The sequence below is a fragment of the Sander vitreus genome, chromosome 7 (genome assembly GCF_031162955.1).
Source record: "Sander vitreus isolate 19-12246 chromosome 7, sanVit1, whole genome shotgun sequence".
Classification (NCBI taxonomy): Eukaryota; Metazoa; Chordata; class Actinopteri; order Perciformes; family Percidae; genus Sander; species Sander vitreus.
In genome coordinates this window covers 25,084,997-25,107,927 of record NC_135861.1, presented here as the reverse complement: position 1 = coordinate 25,107,927, position 22,931 = coordinate 25,084,997, and the positions used below count along the sequence as shown (strand labels likewise).

The window sequence follows — 22,931 nt, the reverse complement described above, 5'->3', positions numbered from 1 at the left end:
AAGGCTGCCACTAACACTCCTGGTTCCCTGGGAGACTGGCATGGTCAGCAGCCCCCTCCCCCTTTCCTCCCTCCTCTTGCCGTTTCTCCCCCTGCTTGTGAAGGAGGCGTGTGAGCAAGGAAGAGGCAGGGCACGTTAGCCGAGGCTGCGGGTGTGGAACTCAGACGGCAGGCAAAGCATACAAACACACACATTTCTACACACACATGCTCAGTCAGCGCAAGTGACACAAGTGCTGGCTCCATTGAGTTGACTGACTCACTGCTATCCATTAGCCGGCATGCCGCAGAGAAAAAGGAGTTTCACTTTTGGAGCCTATGGAGGGTAAGAATGTATATCCTAATAATTTCTGTTAGGATTGATTATTATTGAACAACTGAAACCTCTTTACAACACACAGTTGTCATTTGTGTGATTGTATGTGTGTCTATGTGTTTCCCTGTTTGATGACTGTGCAGATTCTGTGTCTGTATTTGTGTCTGCATGTTTGTGCCATTTACACTGGAATGCCATGGATTTATAACAGCTTTTGTCTGAAATGTCTCAGTTGTCATTTTTGTGGCTTTCTGTCATAAAGTGGACCTAATAATACTGCTGTTTCAGCTTGAGGATGAATCATTGAGGGTTATATTCTGTACAGTAATGGTGAGGCATCACAGACGAGGTGACAGAAACAACAAAGAGAAAGGTTCAGCTTACAGTAAAAGTATTACTGAGGCCCTGACAGAGCTGTATGCAAGATGAGAATTGTATGTTGTCAGTAAGCACTCATGTCCTCTGTGTTTTTATGTGGCCCACTTCAGACTACAGGATACTGGACAGTAGACACACAGTCAGCAAAGAGCTTTTTAATGGTCAAAAGGTGAACAGGTGCCCCAATGCAACTGCATGCCTGACTGCCTTTATTCAGGGATAGGTTTAGTATTTTTTGTCTGTCATGTGTTAAAGGTAGCCTCAAGAAAGTCTGGAATACCATTAGCTGACATCTAGTGGAGACGGTAGTTATAGCTATAGGCTGGGCTGTGTGGCGTTTTCGGCATAGTGGCTTATTTGTAATTGCTGTCAATGTGTGGTCAGAGACATTATACACATGCATTATCACAGGTCATAGTTTGGTAATAATTTCCTAGGAAGTTTCCTGGAAAGAACTATATAATTTGGTACGATTGATATGGATGACGTGATCTGGTTTATTGGCATTTCTTGAAACCAATCACAATCATCATGGGCAGCGCTAAGCGCCAGAGAGAGCCACGGTGCCGCTGCAAAATAGCCTCGGGAAGGAACTTGTTTTGGTGGAAAATGTGTACGTTCAAAGGTTGTTTTAGTCGTGCGACAGAAAACTCAGATTGGACAGATAGTCTAGCTAGCTGTCTGGATTTACCCACTACAGCTGTTGCTCTCGGCAACCGTTCAGCACCAGTGGGTGTCTACCACCCCTGGGCCGTAGGGGGCAGTAATGAGTCCATTATGGCTTGGCGCACCACAATGAGGCGAAGAAAACTTACTTGGACAAGCGGCACAAAGCTGAGATTTATGCTTTATCAGAAAAGTTTTCAAACAGTATTTTTCGGTTTTACAAGGGAAAAGACTTCAAGGATGAAGACTAACTTTTTGGAAAATGTACATTTGGTACGTTTGTTAAAGAACAGTGCACAGCCAATTCCCTTAGCTTTCCGAAAGAACCATCTGGAATTGTCTCCCACGCAGTGGATGACACAGTCTGAAACGGGCCAGATAACTACAAGTAAAACCCACACAAAGGTCACAGAACATACATCCTAAAATGGGCCGAACATAACTCAAGTTAACTTTTTTTTTTTTAAATAGCAGGATCACTTGATTTATCACTAAGTGTTATGGGCTCATGATTGACCTGTCTGCTCCATTAGATGCCCCTAAGCGGTCTCCCAATTGATTTTTAATTCATTCCAATCGTTTGCTTGTGTACTCTAGAGAGTCCTTTAGCCAGTGCACAGCATATTTAAATCAAAATACTTGTTTTTCTGTTTAGCAGCAGCCTTGAATGCCATTGCACTTGGCATTTGGATAGGTCAGTGTGATTGCTTACATCAGTGAATAATCTGTGGTACACTCTGCCCCCCTGCATCCCACTGGTTGTGAACGCAGCGCCTCTGTTCTCTGTAGATCGGTCTTTCTTTGTCACAGTATGCTTTATAATTTTGGCATCAATATTAATTGAGCTGCCACTTAATTTGAGTAGTTATGTTTTAGGTTTTTGTCTTGCTTTGAGCATGTTATGGCCCTTTCCTTTCTCATTACTGGATACTGTAATTTGGCAGCAGATATGTTCCGTGAAGTGTGACTATGATGTTGCAACACTAAGCTTTCATATCCATTTATTTCCTGTCCTTTGGATCTGCTCTTACATGTCTGTTGTATGTCACATGAGATATCCTGTAGCTACATATATGCCAAGTGAATTTTATTTATATAGCGTCATATCACAATAGAAGTTATCGCATGACGCTTTTTATATCGGTCTAGACACCTTTCACTTACGGAGACCAAACATTCACCCATGAGCAAGCACTGGAGACGGCGCCAAGGAAAAAAAAGGAAAAATGACATTTATTTCTGTTTGTGTCTTTTTTCTCATAAACTTTTAAATCACGAAATAAATACAGACATATGGGCTGTGTCTTAAGTAAACGGAATGCTCTCATAACCTCAGTGGCAAGACATTCAGGCAAAATGAACAATGATGCTGTATGTTGAAGTGTCGCATAGAAACATTGGAAGAATGCATGTTCAAAAACAACGAGTGGAAAGACACATTGTTTTGAAATCTTAGCAGGCCTGAGTTGTTGTTGGCATTCATGGTCAGCTGATTTAGAAATGTCAGCTTAACAAGACTACAGATACGCTGGGGAAAAGGTGTCTCCCAGTGTTAAACTGATTCATAATAACATAGTGTGAATATGTTCAAGATTTATCTCACCAGTTAACCATGTTTCAAAGTTGTTGTGTAGTTTGTGGCTCCAACAAAAAGGCAAGAAAGCAAAGGTTTTACTTTATTGAAAACCTTTGTTCTGTTTTACCTAGTGCTGTCTGAAAAACAAGAGACTTCTATCTCTGATGATTTTTGATTATCTAGTGTCTATGGCTTATTGTATTGAATATTGTAGTTACAGGAAGACAACACAGAGAGGGTCTTTTTGTTATACAAAACAAATGTTTGCATGACAAAAGATGATTATTAGACCTCAAGGCAGGGCTACTTGAGAACAGGAGGCCACTCAAGTACCTTTCCAGGGGCAGTGGCAAAACAAACAGGAGATGTAGAGCAACCAGAGGGCTCTTCATTGCCTACTCAGTCAGTCCACCTTGCATATTTACTTTGACATTCACATTCATGATGGCAAGCCAGCCATCCACGGAGAGGAATGGGGTGGCCTCGGTGAGCTGCAGTTAATTATCTAATGCTCACAGGGCTACCAATTATTGAATTATTTTGGTTCTGATAAGAATAAAAAACATTTTTCATTGTTTCAATCTTGCACTTTGTAAGTCCAGTCATGTCACACACTGCAACTTTATGCTTCCTGACACAGTAAAAAATCAACAAATGATTTAGTTCTGATCACAAAAATAACACCAACAAGAGAGCAAAAACTGGTGAACTATGGCATGATATGGTAATTTATAAGGGCATTAATAATATAAGCCCCCCTAGCAGTCCTTACAGTGTGCATAGGGGGTTAGATTTGAAGGGCTTTTTTAAATTACCTGCTCATCTTTATCTAACCAGTTCACCTATGGCTGCATATATTTGTTACATTCTTTCTTAAAAAATGTCCTAGAAATATCTCTACATCTTGATGTACACTAGATTTTATCAGGCAAGCATGTTTGTCACAGTAAGTCACTAACCTGATTATGTCAACAATTCCTGTAGCTGCAATAAAAGCTCTCCAGTGGTTCACTGATGAAAAGCTTTTTATGTGAAGCAGCTGTTTCTTTAAACAGTATATTAAGACAGTAATATACTTCATTAGGAGGGCAGATTATAAAGCAGAAATGTTCCTGGATAAAAGGAAACAACAGGAAACAAGGAGTGACTGTGAAACAAAAAACTCACCATCACGAGTTACACTGAAACCTAAACTAACATGCATGTATTTTGAAAATGGTCATTTTAATATAGTTTTAATATGTCAACCACACCAGTGTTCTTGGGGTCTACACAAAAACATATAACAATAGTATTAAAATTATATTAAGCTGATTAAATTAAACAACGTGAGTCTGAGTTACACAACATCACAAAATAATCAAAAAATAACCACAACACTGACAATACAACACAAAACATGTGATTTTAGTTTGGTAGATGGGGTAGATATTACAGTGCCTACTAGCTATCAGCATATCTGTGGTACCTGTGTGTGTGTGTGTGTGTGTGTGTGTGTGTGTGTGTGTGTGTGTGTGCGCCTGTGTGTGTGTGTGTGTGTGTGTGTGTTTTCATATACACTGTATCCTACTGTACTGTAGCTAAATGAGGACATTCAACCAGTTTACACTCATTTTTCTGTCAATGGGCTCATTCAGTCCCCGTGGGTCGAGATACAGTATACAGTCTAGATCTGGTCACATTCATTTTTCTGACAATGTAACTTACCGTGAGCGATAGCATGAGACATTTCTAAAAACTAATTCTAACTAACTCTAAAAAGAATGCACATCACATGTCAGTCAGACATTTATTTCATTTGTAAAGAAGTACGTACTGTGTATGTATTTTCTGCATTTTCTGCTTTCGGTCTGTTTTGCTGTAAACAAATATGATGTAGTCGTCATCAGTGGTACCTTATAAACACAAAATATTTAGGTGAATCATTGGTAAAAAAAAATTAAAAATATTGCTTCTAGGGAAAAGAATCGATTTTTAAAAATGGTCGCAAAAAAAAATCAAGGTACATACGATTTTCAATTTTTGTTCGCCAACCCTAGTATCCAGTTCCTATCCTGAAGTATAGTGCATGGCTAACTGCAGAGTCAGATACTAGCATGTCTTTACGGTATGCAGGTGTTAATGTGTAAATGAAATGGCTCACATACTGCATTCGTCCTGGCATCCACCTGCCTTGTTTTTGCTGAACAAATGTCAGTCTGTTGGTCAGTCCACTACCATGGTCTAGACTAAAATATCTCAACCATTATTTGATGGATTGTCATGAAATTCTGCACAGACATTCATGATCCCCAGAGGATGAATCCTACTGACATTGGTGACCCCTGACTTTTCCTGATGCGCCCCAGGCAGGTTGACACTTTTGTACTTTCTGTCAAATATCAATAACAACGTTCGGATGGATTGCCATGAAATATTGTACACACATTCATGGCCACCTTGGACAAATTGTAATTACTTTGGGGATCCTGTAACTCTTTTTAATCAGCTCCATCATCTGCTCAACATTGCAGTTTGGCAAAAACTTAGAGGTTTAAGACCAAATACCTGCAAAACTAATGTCATTTCCATGCAGCCTTATTTCTGTTTAGTGCATGCTAACATGCTAAACTAAGGTGGTGAACATGGTCAAAACTACATCTACAAAACTTGTCATTCTGAGCATGTTAGCATGCTGACGTTAGCGTTTATCTCAAATGTGCCTCAAAGGACAGCCTCATAGAGCTGCTATTGTAGCAACTCTTAGTCTAGTTGAACCTAAGTGGGGCTTAAATGCTAATGTTATAGTGGTTATTTGCTAGCTATGGCAGTGTGTACAACATTGAAAATAAAGATGTATTCTTTATTGGGTGGGTCAGAGGAACCATTTGTGACACTCATGTTTTGGTTGGGAGTATTAAGGCCCACAAAAGACTTTAGCCAGCATACTCTGAACTTGTGCTGGGTGAACTGGGTGTAACACTGATCGTGACTCCACCAAAATGTGTTATAACTGTAGGGAAGAGGAATCATTTCTGTGCAAGCTGGGTTCACTGAGCTCATGTTCTTAGCATTTATTTCAAAACATCAGTTAATATAAATGTCTCTCCAACTTGCGTGAAAGTATGCAGACTAACAGCACTGACCATATCTTTTAGCATTATACCTCTTTTTCCGAATGGATATTAATGTTAAAGGGTTATTTTACAGCATATTTACTCTCTTTTAGTGTTTTTTCTACTGGAAAGAGATAATTCATGACGAAAACTAAACAAACAGCGAGGATCTAAGAAGTGAAATACTAACAAGCTGTACTGAATGGCTGGTGTGATGTGACTATGTGTTCAGGTATGGTCCTGACCTTTTAGGATAATTTGGTTAGGGTGTGTTTGTGCCTCTCATATGTTTTTTAGATTTAGAATTAGCACTGCAAGAACTTGTTACTGCAACAGATTTGGAAGCTGAACAACAAAGTTGTTTGCTGTAAGCTGGATTTCATCTGGGCTGACTCCTCAACCCTGTTTGCTGACCTACTTGCCATGTGCTGTGTTGCTGACTTGATATATACCACAGGCCTCAGCTAATTCCTGAAGTGAAGAAAATGTTTAACAGAGAAGAAATTAGGAAATTTTGAGTTGCCCTTACAGTCAGATTTAGTTGAAGTGTGATAGCCCTGGGGTTTCTAGGACCCGCCTTGAGCCTTCTTATCCTTCACTGATATTTGTTTCCATGGAAACCAGCTTGTGGTTGATACCTAGCTGAGAGCGTACAAGAAGCATTAAAAAAAAATTTGCCAGGATTTGGATACCGCCTCCTGAGCTGTAATTCCTATCTGTGCCATGCGTTCCCAAATGCACTGGTTCATCTAATCTTTCTTTAAATAAAAACTATGCTGCACAAACTGTTCTCACTGTGAGATTTGAATGTGCAAATATGACTTAGCCCACAAATGCATTAGCGCAGGCAAATTTGGTATAGCCTACTTAAGTTCACTCCAAACGTTGTTCTCTCAGAGGGAGAACAACAGGGACAGAATATTCTTTGTTTGTTTTTTTTGCGTCTTGCTGTTTTTGGCTCTGCGGCTTCTCTTTATCTTTGCGCTGCTCTGCTTAGTCCAGGTTTGCTTTCTTTCTTATGTCTCTCAGGGATGAGTTTAGTTTCATTTTGATGGGAAAAGTGGTAATTGAATGATTGTTGGGTGTAGACAGCGATTATTTTGACTGAAAAATAATAAAGAGTAATTATTATTATTTCACGTACAATTTCTGTACTTCAAACCAAACTACTCACTATGTTTAGATAAATTGTTGAATGTAAAGTGACTGATTGGAATGAAAGCAATCAGCTTTTTCTGTAGCCTCTACAGTATATTCAGTTTTTCTTATCCCCTATCTGAAAACAACCTTAGCAACACCAACAACCTGTAGCTGTAACATTTGAATGTGTATGGAGTTATTTTTGTTTCTTTATAACCCAAGCAAAAAAAAAAAATGTTTGAGAGCATATTTCTCATTGCAATCAATATGTTGATATGAGGTCTCAGCTTTTGGGTATCATGTTCTGTTTCGTAGTTAAGGGTACGTTTTATTGCAAATTTCCTGTATTGGTTTTGGTATTTCAGTTTGCAGCCTTTATCCAATAATCTCGACACACCCTGGTTGATTTCATTTTATGGGAATTCCATGAAACCTGAGAATGGGTGAGCAGCACAGGATGAGGTTGAGAAAATGTTATTCTTAGTGATGCAGTAGGCTACATATGAAAACAGCTTTCCTCTCCTCACACTCAGCTTCGCAAGGGCAGAGCCGACAGCCCATAAGTATGTTGGCTCTCTCCCAAGGGCCAGTATGCATTCCACTTAAGATGAAGCTCTGATTTATCTCCACACACGTGTCTGTCAGGCTCAGTGAAATTAACACAGGTGCTAGATTTGAGATACAACAGCGCCACAAAATCCATCTCAGTCAGTGTGTCACGTGGAGACCTGGGGTTGATAATCAACGACCTTCTGCACTTATGGGAATCAGGCGATGACCTGCTGTAACAAGCCTGTTGATTCGTGACTCCACAGTACAGTGAACAAACAGACCCCCAGGGCCTGTTTCCTCTCACCAACACAGTGTTCTGAGAAGGAGGAAGCTTTAAGCTTTCATTTGTCTTTTGAGAATTTCTCACAGCAAAAGCAGAAGTGCAAACTTATGTTACTTTTGGTCCTATAGTTACTTTACTTACTTTTTTATTGGCCTTTCTATATGAATGAAAAAACAGGAACTCCTTCTGTAGCCTGACGTGTGGGCTTGTATCTATGATTTTAACCATTCTAGTATCATGACTCTAGGGATGGCAGCGTCGGTCAGTCCACCATTTTGGTCCTGATTGAATAAAATGTACTTTTAAAGGGATATTTTTCAAGTTTTAAATGCTCTTATCAACATGGGAGCAGACAAATATGCTTGCTTGATGCAAATGTTTATTATTATTATGACAATCCCAAACAATAACAAAAACTGTCCACAATATTCTCCAGAATACTATGCTCGAAAAATATGCTGAAAGCATAATATGGCAAACTCAAGCCCGTCAAGCAACAACAGAGGTACATTGACCTGAATGCAACATTACTTGGGAATACTAATACAATGTAGTGTCCCACTTTACACTTGTACTTCTGACTTCTTTGTACTTCTTACGTCTCCGTTGAAAACTATCGTTTTATCGTTTATTGTATTATCTAGCGTGGCGTGACTTTGGCGAGGGGGGGGTTTCTCTGCATCAGCCGTATGCTTGGCCAGAAAGTGGTGTTTGAGACTCAACGTACACCGGTGGTAACTGAATTCACATCGACAGTGAAAAAAAAGACCCTTTTCTTTATCCATTTCTACTCAAGGAGCTTTGTTTCACAACATTACTGCTGCATCCCTTCCTGATGACCCAGAATATCATTGGATGAATTGTAATGAAATTTGCACATTCATGTAAACTAAAATGGTGAACATGTTAGCATGCTGGTGCTAGCATTTAGCTCAGGGCACCACTATGCGTTGGTGCTGCTTCATAGAGCTACCGGCATGCCTGTCCACTCTTAAGTCTGCTTTTTACCCTTATTGCTCATACAGCAAGACACACTTCTCTTTCCAGAATGTGTTGTTTGATCCTTTGGGTGTTCCTGTGTTGTGCAAACTGATCATGTCCGGGGAAAGATGAGTAAAAGGTATGAGCTCTACACAGGGTGGACCATAGTCAGCAGCTTTGGCTTGACGGCTGAAGTCGGACATACAGCGACAGAGTCAACAGCAAGGGGAGAAAACAACGTAAAATCTAATTTACAGCTTGGGGATTATTTGTATTATGTATTTGCCTTATCCTGAGAATTTCTGAGGATCAATGTACGGCACCGGAGACAGCTGCAGGAGCCTAAGAGACATACTAAACAATCCCTTTTTTCCTGTGCCACCACCACCAGCTATTACAAGAGACAAAGCCAAAGCCAAGAATAAGTCACTGGGCGATAGTTATCAGTATCAAATATCCATAGCCAACAGTTATCAGTATTACATATCCACTTTGTTACTGCCAGTGAAGTCAGGTGCTGCATCCCAAAATAAGTTATAGTGTGTTTATGATTGAGATGTTTTCCTTAAGAAGTTTTTGTTCTTTTTGTGTGTCAGGTTGTCAAAAATCCTTTCCTTATGGACTTAATGATCATAATAAATGACTTTCTGGGTGATGAGCAGATGGCAAGCCTAGTTTTTCATGAATTTCGCCAGTCAGACATGAAGTTTCTCCTGCACACACAGTGCCATCTATTGGCAGAAACGGTACTCTGCATCTCTTTGAGTTTCCATCGCTGCCTCATCTGGTTATTGTTTGCAGTGATTACTGCTCAAATCTGTTCATCCAGAGTTGATTCTCGACTGACAGAGAGTAATGAGCCTCATAGTGTGATTTCAAACCAGGACAAGACTCATTTTGTCTCAAGAAACACCAGCCTGGTTACCATCCTTTCATCCTCGGAGGTGCAACATTAACAGATGGCAGGAGTTATTTCAGGTCAACCCAGCCCACTGCATAACCAACCTCTCTCAGTTCAATGGACGTCTTGTAAGTGGAAAGGATGGCCCACTATCCCTCTGTGTTTTCCACTCTTAAATAAGTCTGGGTAAACTTAGATTCGTGCAGACAAGAGCATGGAAACTATTAGTACCCCGTCATATGTCACGTCAAATTTCTATCTATATTTGGATTTTATAGATGATTCTTTGTGGAGTTATTAGCATTTAGCTGGCTTTAAATGTTGAATTCCTCACCTTGATGTTAACATATTTGCCAAGCAGGCTTTTGACAATTTTCAGTGGATTTTAGTTGTTTTTGACACAGATTAACACCAAATAAAGACAACCAAAATGTCATGAAACTTTTTTGAAAGTTTTTAGCTTGTAGGTAAAAATATTGAATTAGTACGGTTTTATAATAGCTGTACTGTGTGTGTGTGTGTGTGTGTGTGTGTGTGTGTGTGTGTGTGTGTGTGTGTGTGTGTGTTTTAGAGTGGACAAGACCTTCTCCAAGGCCAGAAGCACATGGTGAGTTTTTCTTCTGTTTTTACTTTTTGGTAGAAAATGTGGTAAATTATGACAGCATGTTGAGACAGTGACATTTTGTTATCAATCTTCGTCATTTAAAATGTTTATCAGGTTTTCATTTATGATAAACATACACAGTGGATTAGAATTCTTAAAGCTCTCTGAAATAATGTTTGATGTCACTGACTCAGACCGCCCTTGTACGTTTGAAATGTGTGAACCAGTCTGCCGAGTAGAGTGAAAGTGAGATGAATGAGCCAGTTGAAAGGTAGAGCAGATGGGCAGCAGTGAGGGAAACAGACACCTAGTCCGTGCTGCTATATCTGCAGTGCTGGCAAGGTTGGATTGCTGCTGTGAGTGGCACATGGAGGCAGGCAGGGAGCTGAGCATGCACGCCTCTTGCCATTGCAGATAGACCACTCTATTAGGTGTGGTGGCACGGGTTTCTGGCCCTCAACCCCATCTGTTCGACTGCAGAAGGTTAAACAGTGCCTCGCCGCAGTATCATCACACCTTCCCTCTGGAATACAGATACAGGAGGATCTCTCTTAGCAGCTAGGCCTGCATTACTCAGCAGTGGCTGGGCTGGTTTGCAGGGACTGCCGTCTGGCCATCGGGCTACCACTGCAGCAGGCTATAACAGAACAACTGCACCTCACGGTAAAAAGGAGAGAGGACTGGAGAGGAATCTAAAAGAGGATACAAAACAGAACAGGGAATAAAAGAATTGTGGGCGTGGAGAAGAGGATGGACAAAGGGAGTGAGTGGATAAGATGACATGACAGGAAGAGAAAGAAGAGAGCAGTGCGATGTCTGCAAAACAAAATACATTTAGAGTTCAGCAGAGTCACACCAGCCTTGTTGCTGTGTCTTTAAAGCAAGGAGGAATTCAACTAACACTGCTTAATGAATTTGGAAGGATTCTTCCCACTGTTTTAACAGAACTCAATCAGTGTTCATACCTAGCAGGCAAAACGATTTCTAACAACAACCTTTGGTGAAAGGATTCTTCACTCTGTTAAGCCTAAGGACCAAAGTTAGATTTAAAAAGAAAAATAACTGGGACAGCCAGAGTCAAAATCTTCCTCCAGATACTGTATTTTGAACAGGATGTGACTGGAAATTAGAACAGTGAGCTAAATCCTCTCACAGCAAAAACTGTTAACAGCACAACCCAGCAAAATGCCGTGCTCACCTTTCCGAATTGGAAGACCAAGAAAATTCTGGTGAGTTTCTTTTAACCCTGCCTGAAGATTGTTTTGATGATAACCGCATGACTCCACAATCAAATCAATGTATCTGCCTGATGCATGCATTCCTCCTAAATTGCCCCATACCAACACTCAAGAAATGATTAATGAAACCAAGCCGGAGGCAGCAATGTACTAAGGATTATCTATCAATCAATCAATCAATCAATCAATCAATTAATCAATCAGTCTTTCAATCAATTAAACAAATAATCAGGTTGGTGTGTTGGTATAGCACTGGGACATTTTATTAACGCCCCCATGCAAACACTATGCTCGGTTATAAACTGTCTGCACCTCATTTGTCTCTGTCTAAATCTTTAAATACACCTTTAGCCCCACATATACCAGTAGATGCACTGTATGCTGGAAAGTGGTTGAATGCTTTATGGTGTCTTAACATGTTGGCATATGATAACTGTAAGCTAGGCCTACTAAAATGGAGCGGAGGAGATCGATAGAAAGACAGAGCAGCAAACTGGCATAAACAGCTGTTTCTACGCGCCTCCCCCTGCTGATTTTGAGCTGACTGATTATTGTGAATGCCACCCTAGAGGATGCGCTGCCGGAGGTCCCTCACCTTCCCCTCTTCAATTTAGGCTAAACGGTAACTAACTTGACTTATGTTAGGATATCAGCCTTTGCTCTACATGCAGTAATAATCAAGAGATAATCTTTTTTCTAACCCATCACACCAATTTAGTTTCTTCCTAAATATATATCTATATATAGCAGCAAAGAACTAAAAGACCTAAAGCCCCCCGGCAATCAAAAGCGTGTTTTGTTGTTATTTCTCCTGGATCTTTGAGCTTCACTGTTTGACGCTAGAAGGCTGTTTTTTTCACATTCATCTGATGAATGAGGAAAGTTTACCTGTGGTCCCCTTCATCATCTGAATTTAACCAATCATTGTCCAACATGCATCTTGCAGAGGTGTAATGTGGAAACTTGAAACCTCCAGCACACATACACTGAGAAGGGACTTTTTTTGTTTGTTTTGTGTTCAGTAGTTCAACTCTTGAAATGAACATTACTTGCTTATTCAAATTCTGGCTATTTCAATCAAGGAGAAGATGGTATGAAACCATACAAGACATCAATTATTATAGAGTATTTTCACATGTCTAAAAGGGCAGCTTTAAGTTTGAGTAGAAGAGTTCAGCAGTGTTTGATGGTTGTTTTGGTTTTGGTTGCCCTGCTCTCTGCCCTCTAGTGGTAAAAAGTTGACAACATGCACAGTCTGCAGTAGTTCTATAATAATGAAAACTATATTAATGATAATATCGAACTCAAGTTGGATAAACTTTAGACTCAAGAGACTTTTCCTCATGTGGCAGTTACGACAGAAACAATGTGTGTGTGTGTGTGTGTGTGTGTGTGTGTGTGTGTGTGTGTGTGTGTGTGTGTGTGTGTGTGTTTTGGAGTGATCAAATATTTATTATTTTACTCAGTGGGTAATGCTGTTCCAAAAACAGGTTATTTTAATGTTGCTGAATGACCTTGCTATTTATTCCAAATTATGTGATCCAATACGCCGTTCTATTTTTATGATGCTTTCTAAATTCTAGGCCTATTTTATCCTTTGTGTCCCGTTTCTGCCCATAACAACTTAAGAGGTGTCACTGTACACAGTCCTCTGTTTGTGTTCATTGATTTCCCATGAGATGTCACTCTGCATCATCCTCTGTCTGTCTCCTCTGCACATGCGCCCACTGCTGCGCCGTGAAGCCCGGGCCGAGCGTCAGTTTGCTTGTGCACGCTCATCTGTGTGTGTCAACCTGAGTTGTCTGGAAGAGCGGACATAGTGGGAGAGCAAACTGTCAAGCCAGATCAGCCTAGAATGTCTGTGAGTCTCCTGCTGTCTGACCAAATATAGCACCCGAGTGACAAGCTCGCCCCTGGTTCTACCCGTCTCAATAATCCAAATCCTAACATGTCATCCACCATCCAGCATCAGCACACGATGTCTAAAAAAAAAAACCTAAAGCTCCAATGACAGCAGGCTGTCGAAGGTTGATATGAGTGCCAGCCAGGCAACTTTGACAGGACATTCCTTTTTACTTTATCTGATTCTTGAAGCTTTTCACTGGCAAAGTTGTTCTGCCAGCTTGTTTAAAGTTCACTTCTTTGCTTTCAGAAAGTCTCTTGCAGCTGCAGTATCTTCAGAAGGCAGGGCTTTAGGTGTTGAAGAGGCAGCCAGGGTCTTTATTGCTTGTGTTTTGGATCACCGAGTATACATTTGAGGATGTGTATATCCCTCATGGGGGCCTGTTTATTGACACCTGTCATGCTGAGGATGGTGTGATAAGCCAGTGGCAAGAGACGGACTTTATATTTCCCGTGTTCTTCCTGGTTTTTCTCTTCCAAGGGAGAGAAAATTGTTGCATGATCTTATTGTGGATGTTCTTGTCTTGATTGATAGGACGGATGTACGATTTCTAAATCATACCGCATTAAAGTTTGATATCACTGAATACGCTAGTAGCTCTTAATATCAAACACAAAAGAACAAAAACGGACCCCGCAGTGACCAGCCTGTCGTTGAAAAGGCACATCTGCATCACTGTGATTTCCCCCAGGGGTTGTGTTTCCAAGGACATCTGGAAAGTGACATTGTGAGAGATAAGCAAGTTGGAAATCAGGACCTATTGTCAGAGTGAACATGCTTTATTCAAAAACACCTGCTGTACCTGCGTTTTTAATGCATACTGAATATGGCCAGCTGTCAGGGGATGTGTGGGCTCAAGAGAACCCATCAAGGAGTCTCCTCACACATGCATCAGATCCCACAGATATTTTATTATTTAGAATTCCAAGCATGTAGCATTTGATTGTACAGTGTTTTTTCTTTTATTCTTCCCATGAATACCGTGGTACATAAAAAAAAAAGTGCTCATACCTTCAAGTAAAAACAGTTCTGTGTGTTCTAATGTCTCGATAAGAACTACTGAATAGGATTTCCATATCTGACTGTTTGTTTAATACAAAATTACTTTATATGTACAGTTCCCTGGGGAACAAACTGCTTCTAAGACTTATCTGCTTTTTGAATTTTGTCCAATATTTACTTTTGTTTGGGTGTGGCAGTGGTGACTTTTATAGCTATCGGACAAAAAGGCCCAGAAGGTTTTGCATTTTCCATAACAGGTTGGGGAAAGTCCTGGAGTAGGTTTTTGTTACTTCCCTCTTGCACACAGAATAAGATACCTAAATAAAGCTGGCTTAGAAGATCATATTAAATGTTGTGTTACGTATTATATACACTATATTTATGTAGCTGAACTTCCACCAAAATAAAACTTTTTTTTTGGAGTGGAAATCAGATCTTTTCATCTGGAAAGATTGCCTTTGAGGTTCATATCGAAGCCACATATACACAAGACAAGTATAAGCACCGCTTGAAATGGTTTCACACCGGAGACGATCATCCACCCATTTGTTTGAGTGCTTTGGGTCAGTCTGACGGGGGTTGGGAAGGATGACCCCGAAAAGGTGTTGCGAATTAGCCATGGCTACAAACACTGTGATACAGGCATCGGATTGTTCTTTGTGTAATAATCTATGTTTTTTTTGTATCTGTCCCTATTCAAATAAACAGGACAATTCCAGGGTCTATTTGTGTGGTAATTCATTGCTCCTCGTGTCTCTGGCTGTTGGAGGATTGATAGTAGGCAAGGCAGCAGGTGTTGCTACTTCATGACAGATTCGAAAAAATCTAACAGGGAGGTCGGTTCCTAATATCTGAGCTCTCCAGGGTCAGCGCTGTAATATATGATGACACGGGGAAACAAGATCACTGAGCAGCACCGCTAAGTGTGTTGATGTCTGCTTGCTTGTTAAATGATTTGTGTTTGGGGATTGTCGACACGGTGCTTATAAATTCATTGAGATCAAACCTCTGGGTCAGTAGGTGGAAGCTGATGAGGATGCGACGTGTCATATTACTCAGAGATCATTAGAAATATCCATTTTAATTTATTCATATGCCGAATTTAACCCATTTTTAGAATCAGAATCAGAAAAGGATTTATTGCCAAGTAAGTAACTTACAAGGCATTTGCCTTGGGGGTTGGTGCATACATAAAAATAAACATATTAAATAGACAATAAATACAGAAACAAATAAATAAAAAATAGCGGTATAGCACCAAGAAGAAATTGGCATTTAAGCCACGGTGAAAATGTTGGTCTGGTTTCCACTTTCCTCTGGCTAAAATATCTCAGCTACTGGTTAGATTAACATTAAAATATGCTCAGACAGAGGATGAAACACATGACTCTTACTCTTGTGCCACCAGCATGTTGATTTTTCCCCGTAAATATCTCCACAATTTTTGTACGGATTGCCATGAAATGTGGACAGACTATGTCCCTGTCAGGATGAATAAATAACCGTGGTCATCCCTTAACTTTTCATGTAGCGCCACCATCAGAGCAATTTGTAATTTTGATCAAATCACTAATAATTATGTTAAGAAACACAAGATTGAAGATTCAAGCTGGTATAACTACATGGACATTATTTTATGTTGTCACTATTTGACCCAACTGAGCTGGGTAAACAGAAGAGAACCTACTGTGAGAAGAAAGAGGTCATAGTTAACGTCATCAGGAACATGCTTACTTTTTATATCGGCTTTACGGGCCCCCTAATGTTGTAGCCCAATTACCCAGTTCAAAACAAGACATTTAAAAAAATTCTGCATGATTATCAAACCAGTCACAATCACAGTCACAGTGGGGCTCCGGTGTACTGCAGAGAAACCTTGGTGGGGATGTAAAGTTTCTTCAAAAGTTAGGAGGCAGTTGGCACTCCTACTTTGCCTTGCAAACAAACTCTGGGATTGATTAACACAGAATTTGTTTAAGAGTGACTGGAGGCGGGTTTCAACAAATCTAGAAACAGCAGGAGAACCCTCAGACCTCTTACGTAATCCAACATTTTGCAGCAGGAACAATGAGCATCTTGTGACTCAACATATTTATATTTTTGTATATAATATCTAGGTAGTGCAAGTGATAAAGTGAAATGATTTACCATGAATTACCATGGTAAACAATTAAAAATTAAAACCTGGCACTATCATATTTTTTCTATTATTAAATTTATTATTTTTTACTTTTAGCTGTGCAGAAATTAAGTTGAAAGTAATGACAGTAAACTCTTATGGAATGATGCATTCATGTACAGTCATTAGACAGCTTTTGAATTCAGTGCAGTTTTTCAGCCAACTCTTGCGGCTCAGTGCTGTTTGCACTTCCCCATCCCCCCCATCCCCTTCTACCTCCTGAGGTCGACCACCGTTAATTCAATCTCAACCTGTGGGAGACACTTGATGCTGCTTATGCATAAATAACCATTCATTCATATTTCAGGACAGCAGCCATCTTGCCTGCTGGTGTATAATGTGTCTGTGATTGGAGATCCTAAACCTTTAACTGCCCTTAGGGGTCACTGGCTGGTCACACACACAATTCTCAGAGGGGGGGGGGGGCATTTCACCAGGCTAATGGGATGGGAATCCCTGGCAGTGGGGGTCGGTTGGAAGGGATTTACTTTTGGATTCTGCAAAGCACATTGAAGCAGGGAGGTTACTCTCAATTTAAAACTATCTTTCTTCACAGTAGACAAAAATAAAATAAATAAAGCGCCACATGGCTCAGGATTTTCAATAGATTCATTGTTTTAACCCCACACCCCCCTCATCCTGAGCTTTTGTTGTGGGGCATTTTTAGGCCTTTATTTTCACAGGACAGATGAAGACATGAAAGGGGAGAAAGAGGGGGAATGACATGCAAAGGGCCTCAGGTCGGAGTCGAACCTGCGGCCGCTGTGTCGAGGAGTAAACCTCTATATATGTGCGCTTGCTCTACCAACTGAGCTACACCAGCCACAACAGTTTCAATCTTTGCTCAAGGGTTTAAAAGAGAGATAGAAGGATTATTATCCCACTACAACAGGACGTCTCTACAAATTACTGCTAATCTGGACAATATTAAAGCTGTGTCCAATGATATACTACAGTTTTATTTTGTACCAGTAAGCTTTGGACAGTGAGAGGATTATTTATTTTTGTATCACAATACACAGCTCTTAATGAAGCACAGTATGAAGAGTGTGCTGTAATCCCTTGTTATCTCTTCATCTCTATCACACACAGCACACACACACACACACACACACACACACACACACACACACCTTCCTGTTCATTGAGTTGTTCATTGAATCAGCGTTATTGCTGCGTAGAATATTGTTTAGCTGGGACATAGCAGGATATTGGTGACATTACTCACAGGCCTGCTGGAAACTGGTTGGTAGCGTAGTGGAGGAAATGCACATGTTCACCGGGGGTTGAATGAGTACTTAAAAACATTTCCAAGCACGCTTCCTCATCCTGCACAATGAGCATTAAGGAGGCTGCAATGCCTAGTCACCTTTGGGAGCTTAATGTTTGACACAATCACCTAATTCAAGTCATATCATAATGAACTTGACTGTGGGTGTTATATTTTGTTTTTCATGTGTGGATGATGTGGTTGTCACAGCAACAGCCCTAGCTGGCTCATGAGAGTGGAGGGATTGAAGGCAACCCCCGTTACCCTAATTAGCTCTGCTTTCCTTTCTCTTTGTGAGGGGCAGACTTCATTCTTGCCCGAAATGGATGATGGGGGGGGGGTCTCACACTTTGAAGGGGATAAGGGTGGTGATGGTGTTGGTGGTTGGGGGTGGGTGTGCGGTTTAGAGTCCACAAAAAGTACCACAACATGCGTATGTGTGTGAGCTTGAGAGCAGACAGAGAGGGTGGAGATGAGGAAGTGACAACTAAAGAGCTTGTGTGTGTGTGTGTGTGTGTGTGTGTGTGTGTGTGTGTGTGTGTGTGTGTGTGTGTGTCTGTGTGAGGGACTGAGTAGGAGGAGAGAGAGAGTAAGGGAGGAGAATCAGCGGCATAGAGGATGCTCACTGGGAGTGACCGACACTCATAAAAAGCTGAGAGTGATGGCTGAACGACTGATTGAAAGCAGCTAGTGAGGTGACTGAAGCTGGAGAGAGAGAGAGGGAGAGAGAGAGAGAGAGAGAGAGAGAGAGAGAGAGAGAGAGAGAGAGAAGAGAGAGAAGCAGAAACAGAGAGAGAGAGAGAGAGAGAGAGAGAGAGAGAGAGAGAGAGAGAGAGAAAACGAGAGAGTAGATAGCTGTAAAAGAGAGGGAGAGAGAGGGAGCTTAACTAGAGCAGAAGCTTTGATAGTGAGTCATTTTCCAGAGTGCCGGTCACTGTCCGGACTTCCCACGGAGCGCCCAGCTGCCAGTGTAAGTAAGTTTGCTGCTCAGCTCCACGCAGGGCATTAGGTCGCCCAGAGGAAATGCTGTGTCTTCTTCACACGGCTGCTTTTTGTGCTGCATCGCTACCCAGCTGGGGTGTCTTATGTAATTTGTTGTGGTGTTGGGATGAAGCTGTGGCATAGTGATGCAAACTGATCTGCAGGAGGGCTTACGTGGTAATGCCATGCAGAACAGGCAGGTGTGTGTGAACAGCAGTGTGTAATGTGTGCAGCACAACATACGTGTGATGAAGGAAGGTTTGTAATGGACTGGGCAGGACATTTCTTCTGTCACTTTTACTCTTATGTATGTTAGTGGGAAATAGATGGTATATCTTGTCACCAAAATATGTGAGGCTATAGTTATTATGTACTGTGTTTTGTATGCACAACACACTACGACAAACAGATACATATAAACAAGTATTACATAATATCTAGTTTTAAACCAAATGTTAGAAACAAAAGCATTTTCTTTCAAGTGTGTGTGTCCTGCATCCATCTATTGTGCATCAGTTCTAATTAAGAGTTCACCGTATCCTGTCCTCCCATGGGAGAGCTGCTGCTGAGGCTCCTGCCTCTTCATGTTTATTTAGCCTGCTGAGAAAAGCTTAATATTCGTTATGGTCCCCTTTTTATTTGGGTGATGCAGTTGTGAAATATTAGGCAGCGCTGTGTGTTAATGATTCACACTCTCTTTTCTTCACCTATATTTGATTCTGAGTACAAAAGTGAATGTGAAAAATCTCGGTCACTGTCCCTCTTGAGCAGCTGTTTGTCTTATCTACATCCTCAGCACCAGACCAACACAGCTCCATACAGTCAATCTTAGGACTTATCACTGTGTCAGCACAGACAGCCACACAATCTACTCAAATGTTTCAAGAGTTCAAGAGTTTCATCTCATTGAGTTATTGAATGCATTGAAACATATTTCTCTGCATGTGGGGCTTGTTGCATTTCGGCTGGTGGAGAACACCTTGTAGATGTAGAGATATGTATATATTTCATGAAGATGAAATGAAGATGGATGGATGGATGTGGCTGCTGTAGCATTCTTTGATCATCACAGGCAGCAACATGCATTTTTCACTTTGCATTGTCACAGTTTCATGAGCATTTCAGATCCACTTTCATACCGATCGATCACTTTGTGTGTTTGAAATAGATTGAATTAATCAAACAAACTAATTGAAAGCCTGCTGTGCGTACTGGCCAGTTGTCAGTGTCAATAAGGCACCATGTTCAGCGGGGGTATCGATCAGTGGTCCTGTGGGGATAAAGCCGTCCTGGTAGAGATATTGAGTTTAGAGCAAAGGATGCATGACAGTACTATGGCTCTGTTACACTACACTCCTGGGTTTGAGAAGAGTGATGCTCCTTTTGAATAGATGTGAAACTATGGGTATTGTTTCCCTAGATCCCTGAAGTATTTGTGAAAAGCAGCTTATGCACTTAAAGAAATGAAGCACCTGCTTAGAGGAATAGATTAGACTTTTTTTAGGAATGACGTTTTTTTTTTTATAAACACAGAATAATTTTGTGTGCTAGGCATAACTTGAATGCTCCTATGAGCGTTACTTTTAGACATTTTGAACTAAAAATTAAGGAATTTAGGGGTAAGGAAAACAAATGGGTGGAATGTGTGTACCACGTATATTTATGCATTTTAGACAAAACAGATGATCAGAGAGAAAGTAAAGGATAGCTACAGTTCTTGAATTGATTTATAGAGATCTTGATTTAAATTGCAAACTTTTTTCATTCTTTGCTTTTTGCACAGTGCTATAAATTAGAGGTCTTATTTTGTTTCTTAAAATGTCAACCATGTCAGATTTCACCACTTTATGTGCTTAACTTTCTGGAGACAGAAATAAGAAAAAAGAACTTCTCAGTAACACAGAATCACAGGATCATTTAGATAATTTAATCAAAAAATCCTAATTTCAATAGCAAGAAGCCCTGAGTCTCGGGGCTTAAGGCCATTGCAATGGCTCAGACCTCAGTCCATTCTGTTGCTCAAAAAAAGACAAGCGACATTTCCTGAGGCATTCCTTTTTGTTGTCCTTTTGCTTGATCTTAAACTGAGTGACCTTTTCTGACTAAATGCTGTCTCGCATCTGTCTGATTGTAGGAAACAAGATGGGAGTGACCCTCGGATTTCTGCAACACTAGAACCCCAGCTGTTCCAGCCTGCACTCCCGTACACCACGTCACCATTCCACAAGGTAGGAGGAGAACAAGCGGTGTACTCTTCTCTGATCTTTGTTAGGTGTCTTTGCTCATCTTGTTTCTACACCTGCTTCTGTCTGGAATACACTTGCTTGGTGTTCTGTCTGTATTTATCACTCATGACTGTATTAGACTCTGACTTTCTGCTTGCAGGGTTACTTTGATTTTTATTCTTGTCTTCTTTTGTTTAACTTTTGTAATTAGAGTGTGCAGAGCTTTGTTTCTGGGATGATTATGTTCGCCTGATTCATTACAAATCTATTTTTAGCAGGAAATTGTCAGCTTGATGACAATTTCTCAATCCAAGCCTAACAAGTCTAATTCCGTCAAAGCAAACAAAACACAGCACTTCTTCGCCCCCACCATCACGTAGGATGTGTCACTGAATTGGAAAGTCAGTAACCAGTCTTTGAGTTGGGTTCAATTGTTATCCAGTTTTGTTTATGTCATCCTTTACAATGAGCCAGTTTTACTTCAGTGTCAGTTAAAAATAATCACCTATTTTTGTAGGCTTTTTATAATTTTAAGCCAAAATGTGCAGATTTCTGCTCTTCCGAAGTGTGTTTTTTAGTCTGCTATAAAGTTTCTGCCATATATTTTGTTACATTCACTGCAAGAGGGTGTCACTCAATTTCTCTCTGGGTTCACTGAAAGATCTTTTAGCATTTATAAATCAGCATAGCTTGATCTATTTTTTTTTCTCTTCAGAGGAAATCATAACAGTTGAGACAGCATTTCTTTGATTGTAGATTTAGAATATAAAGGGCAGAGCGTGAGGAAATCATTTCAATGAATTTATTTAGATTGTGACAGTACCTATCATATCCATGTTGCTGTCAGAATCTGCATTGCCACCTTTTGGCATGTCTTATCGTTATAATGAACGACTGACGTGGAAAACCTGCCAGGGATATTTTGGGAACTTAGAAACTGAACAAAGCTGAGCTTGGTGGTGATTAAAAGTAGATACAATCTCATTCACGTCAGATTGGTTTTCATAAGGTCTCTCACACTTTGGATGGGGCTTACGCTTCTCGCAATCTGACGTGATCTGAGTAGAGCAGCGGGAGTTGAAAGGGAAAGGGATTAAAGGAGAATTTGGAGCTTGGGTTGTCACCCCTGATCCCTGCAGCACACACCATCTGTAGGTGCCGCAGACTTACAATTAGTCAGACATGAGGAGAGGATTCTTTTGAAACTTCTGTGTTTACAGATTGCATGCCAAATACAATCACTAAAAGCACTGATAAAGTTATTCCAAACTTAGCTCATAGTATTCCCTCCCTTTGTCTTCACAGCCTTGAGGAGAATCAGCAGAGTTGGTTTGTAATTAGACAGAAGAAAACTTACTTTTCTGCACTCTATATGGTGTCAGAAGCAGTGGAAATGCACTTTAATATTTGATCTCTGTAACCCCATATTATTCAACCTCCTTTGACCTGGATGGCGTATATTTGATGACGATATTGAGGGACAGCATGTTAATGTGATGTAGTATAATAAGGGCTTAGTAGGGCAAGACTCAGAGGGGAGTATCACTTTAATCAGAGCCCTGCCAAAACCAGGTCAATCTGCAATTAAGCCCACCAGGTCTTATGGTCACTGCCTAATTCAAACTACACTGCTACAGTATGC

At 40.6% G+C, this 22,931-nt stretch overlaps 1 protein-coding gene across 11 annotated transcripts in view; it reads left to right on the top strand.

The window, feature by feature from the left end:
- The window catches only part of LOC144521173 (rap1 GTPase-activating protein 1-like), a 49,687-nt gene continuing 26,756 nt past the window's right edge, over window positions 1-22,931 (top strand). For 4 of the 11 annotated variants that reach the window (XM_078255559.1, XM_078255558.1, XM_078255556.1 and 1 more), the window contains exons 1-3: window positions 2-324; window positions 10,459-10,494; window positions 21,199-21,292. In XM_078255559.1, coding sequence (XP_078111685.1) covers window positions 281-324; window positions 10,459-10,494; window positions 21,199-21,292 — 174 coding nt within the window. In that variant the 5' untranslated portion in view covers window positions 2-280. Of the gene's footprint in view, window positions 325-10,458; window positions 10,495-21,198; window positions 21,293-22,931 lie in introns of all 11 variants that reach the window. The other 7 variants (XM_078255557.1, XM_078255552.1, XM_078255562.1 and 4 more) reach the window with 4 other exon arrangements.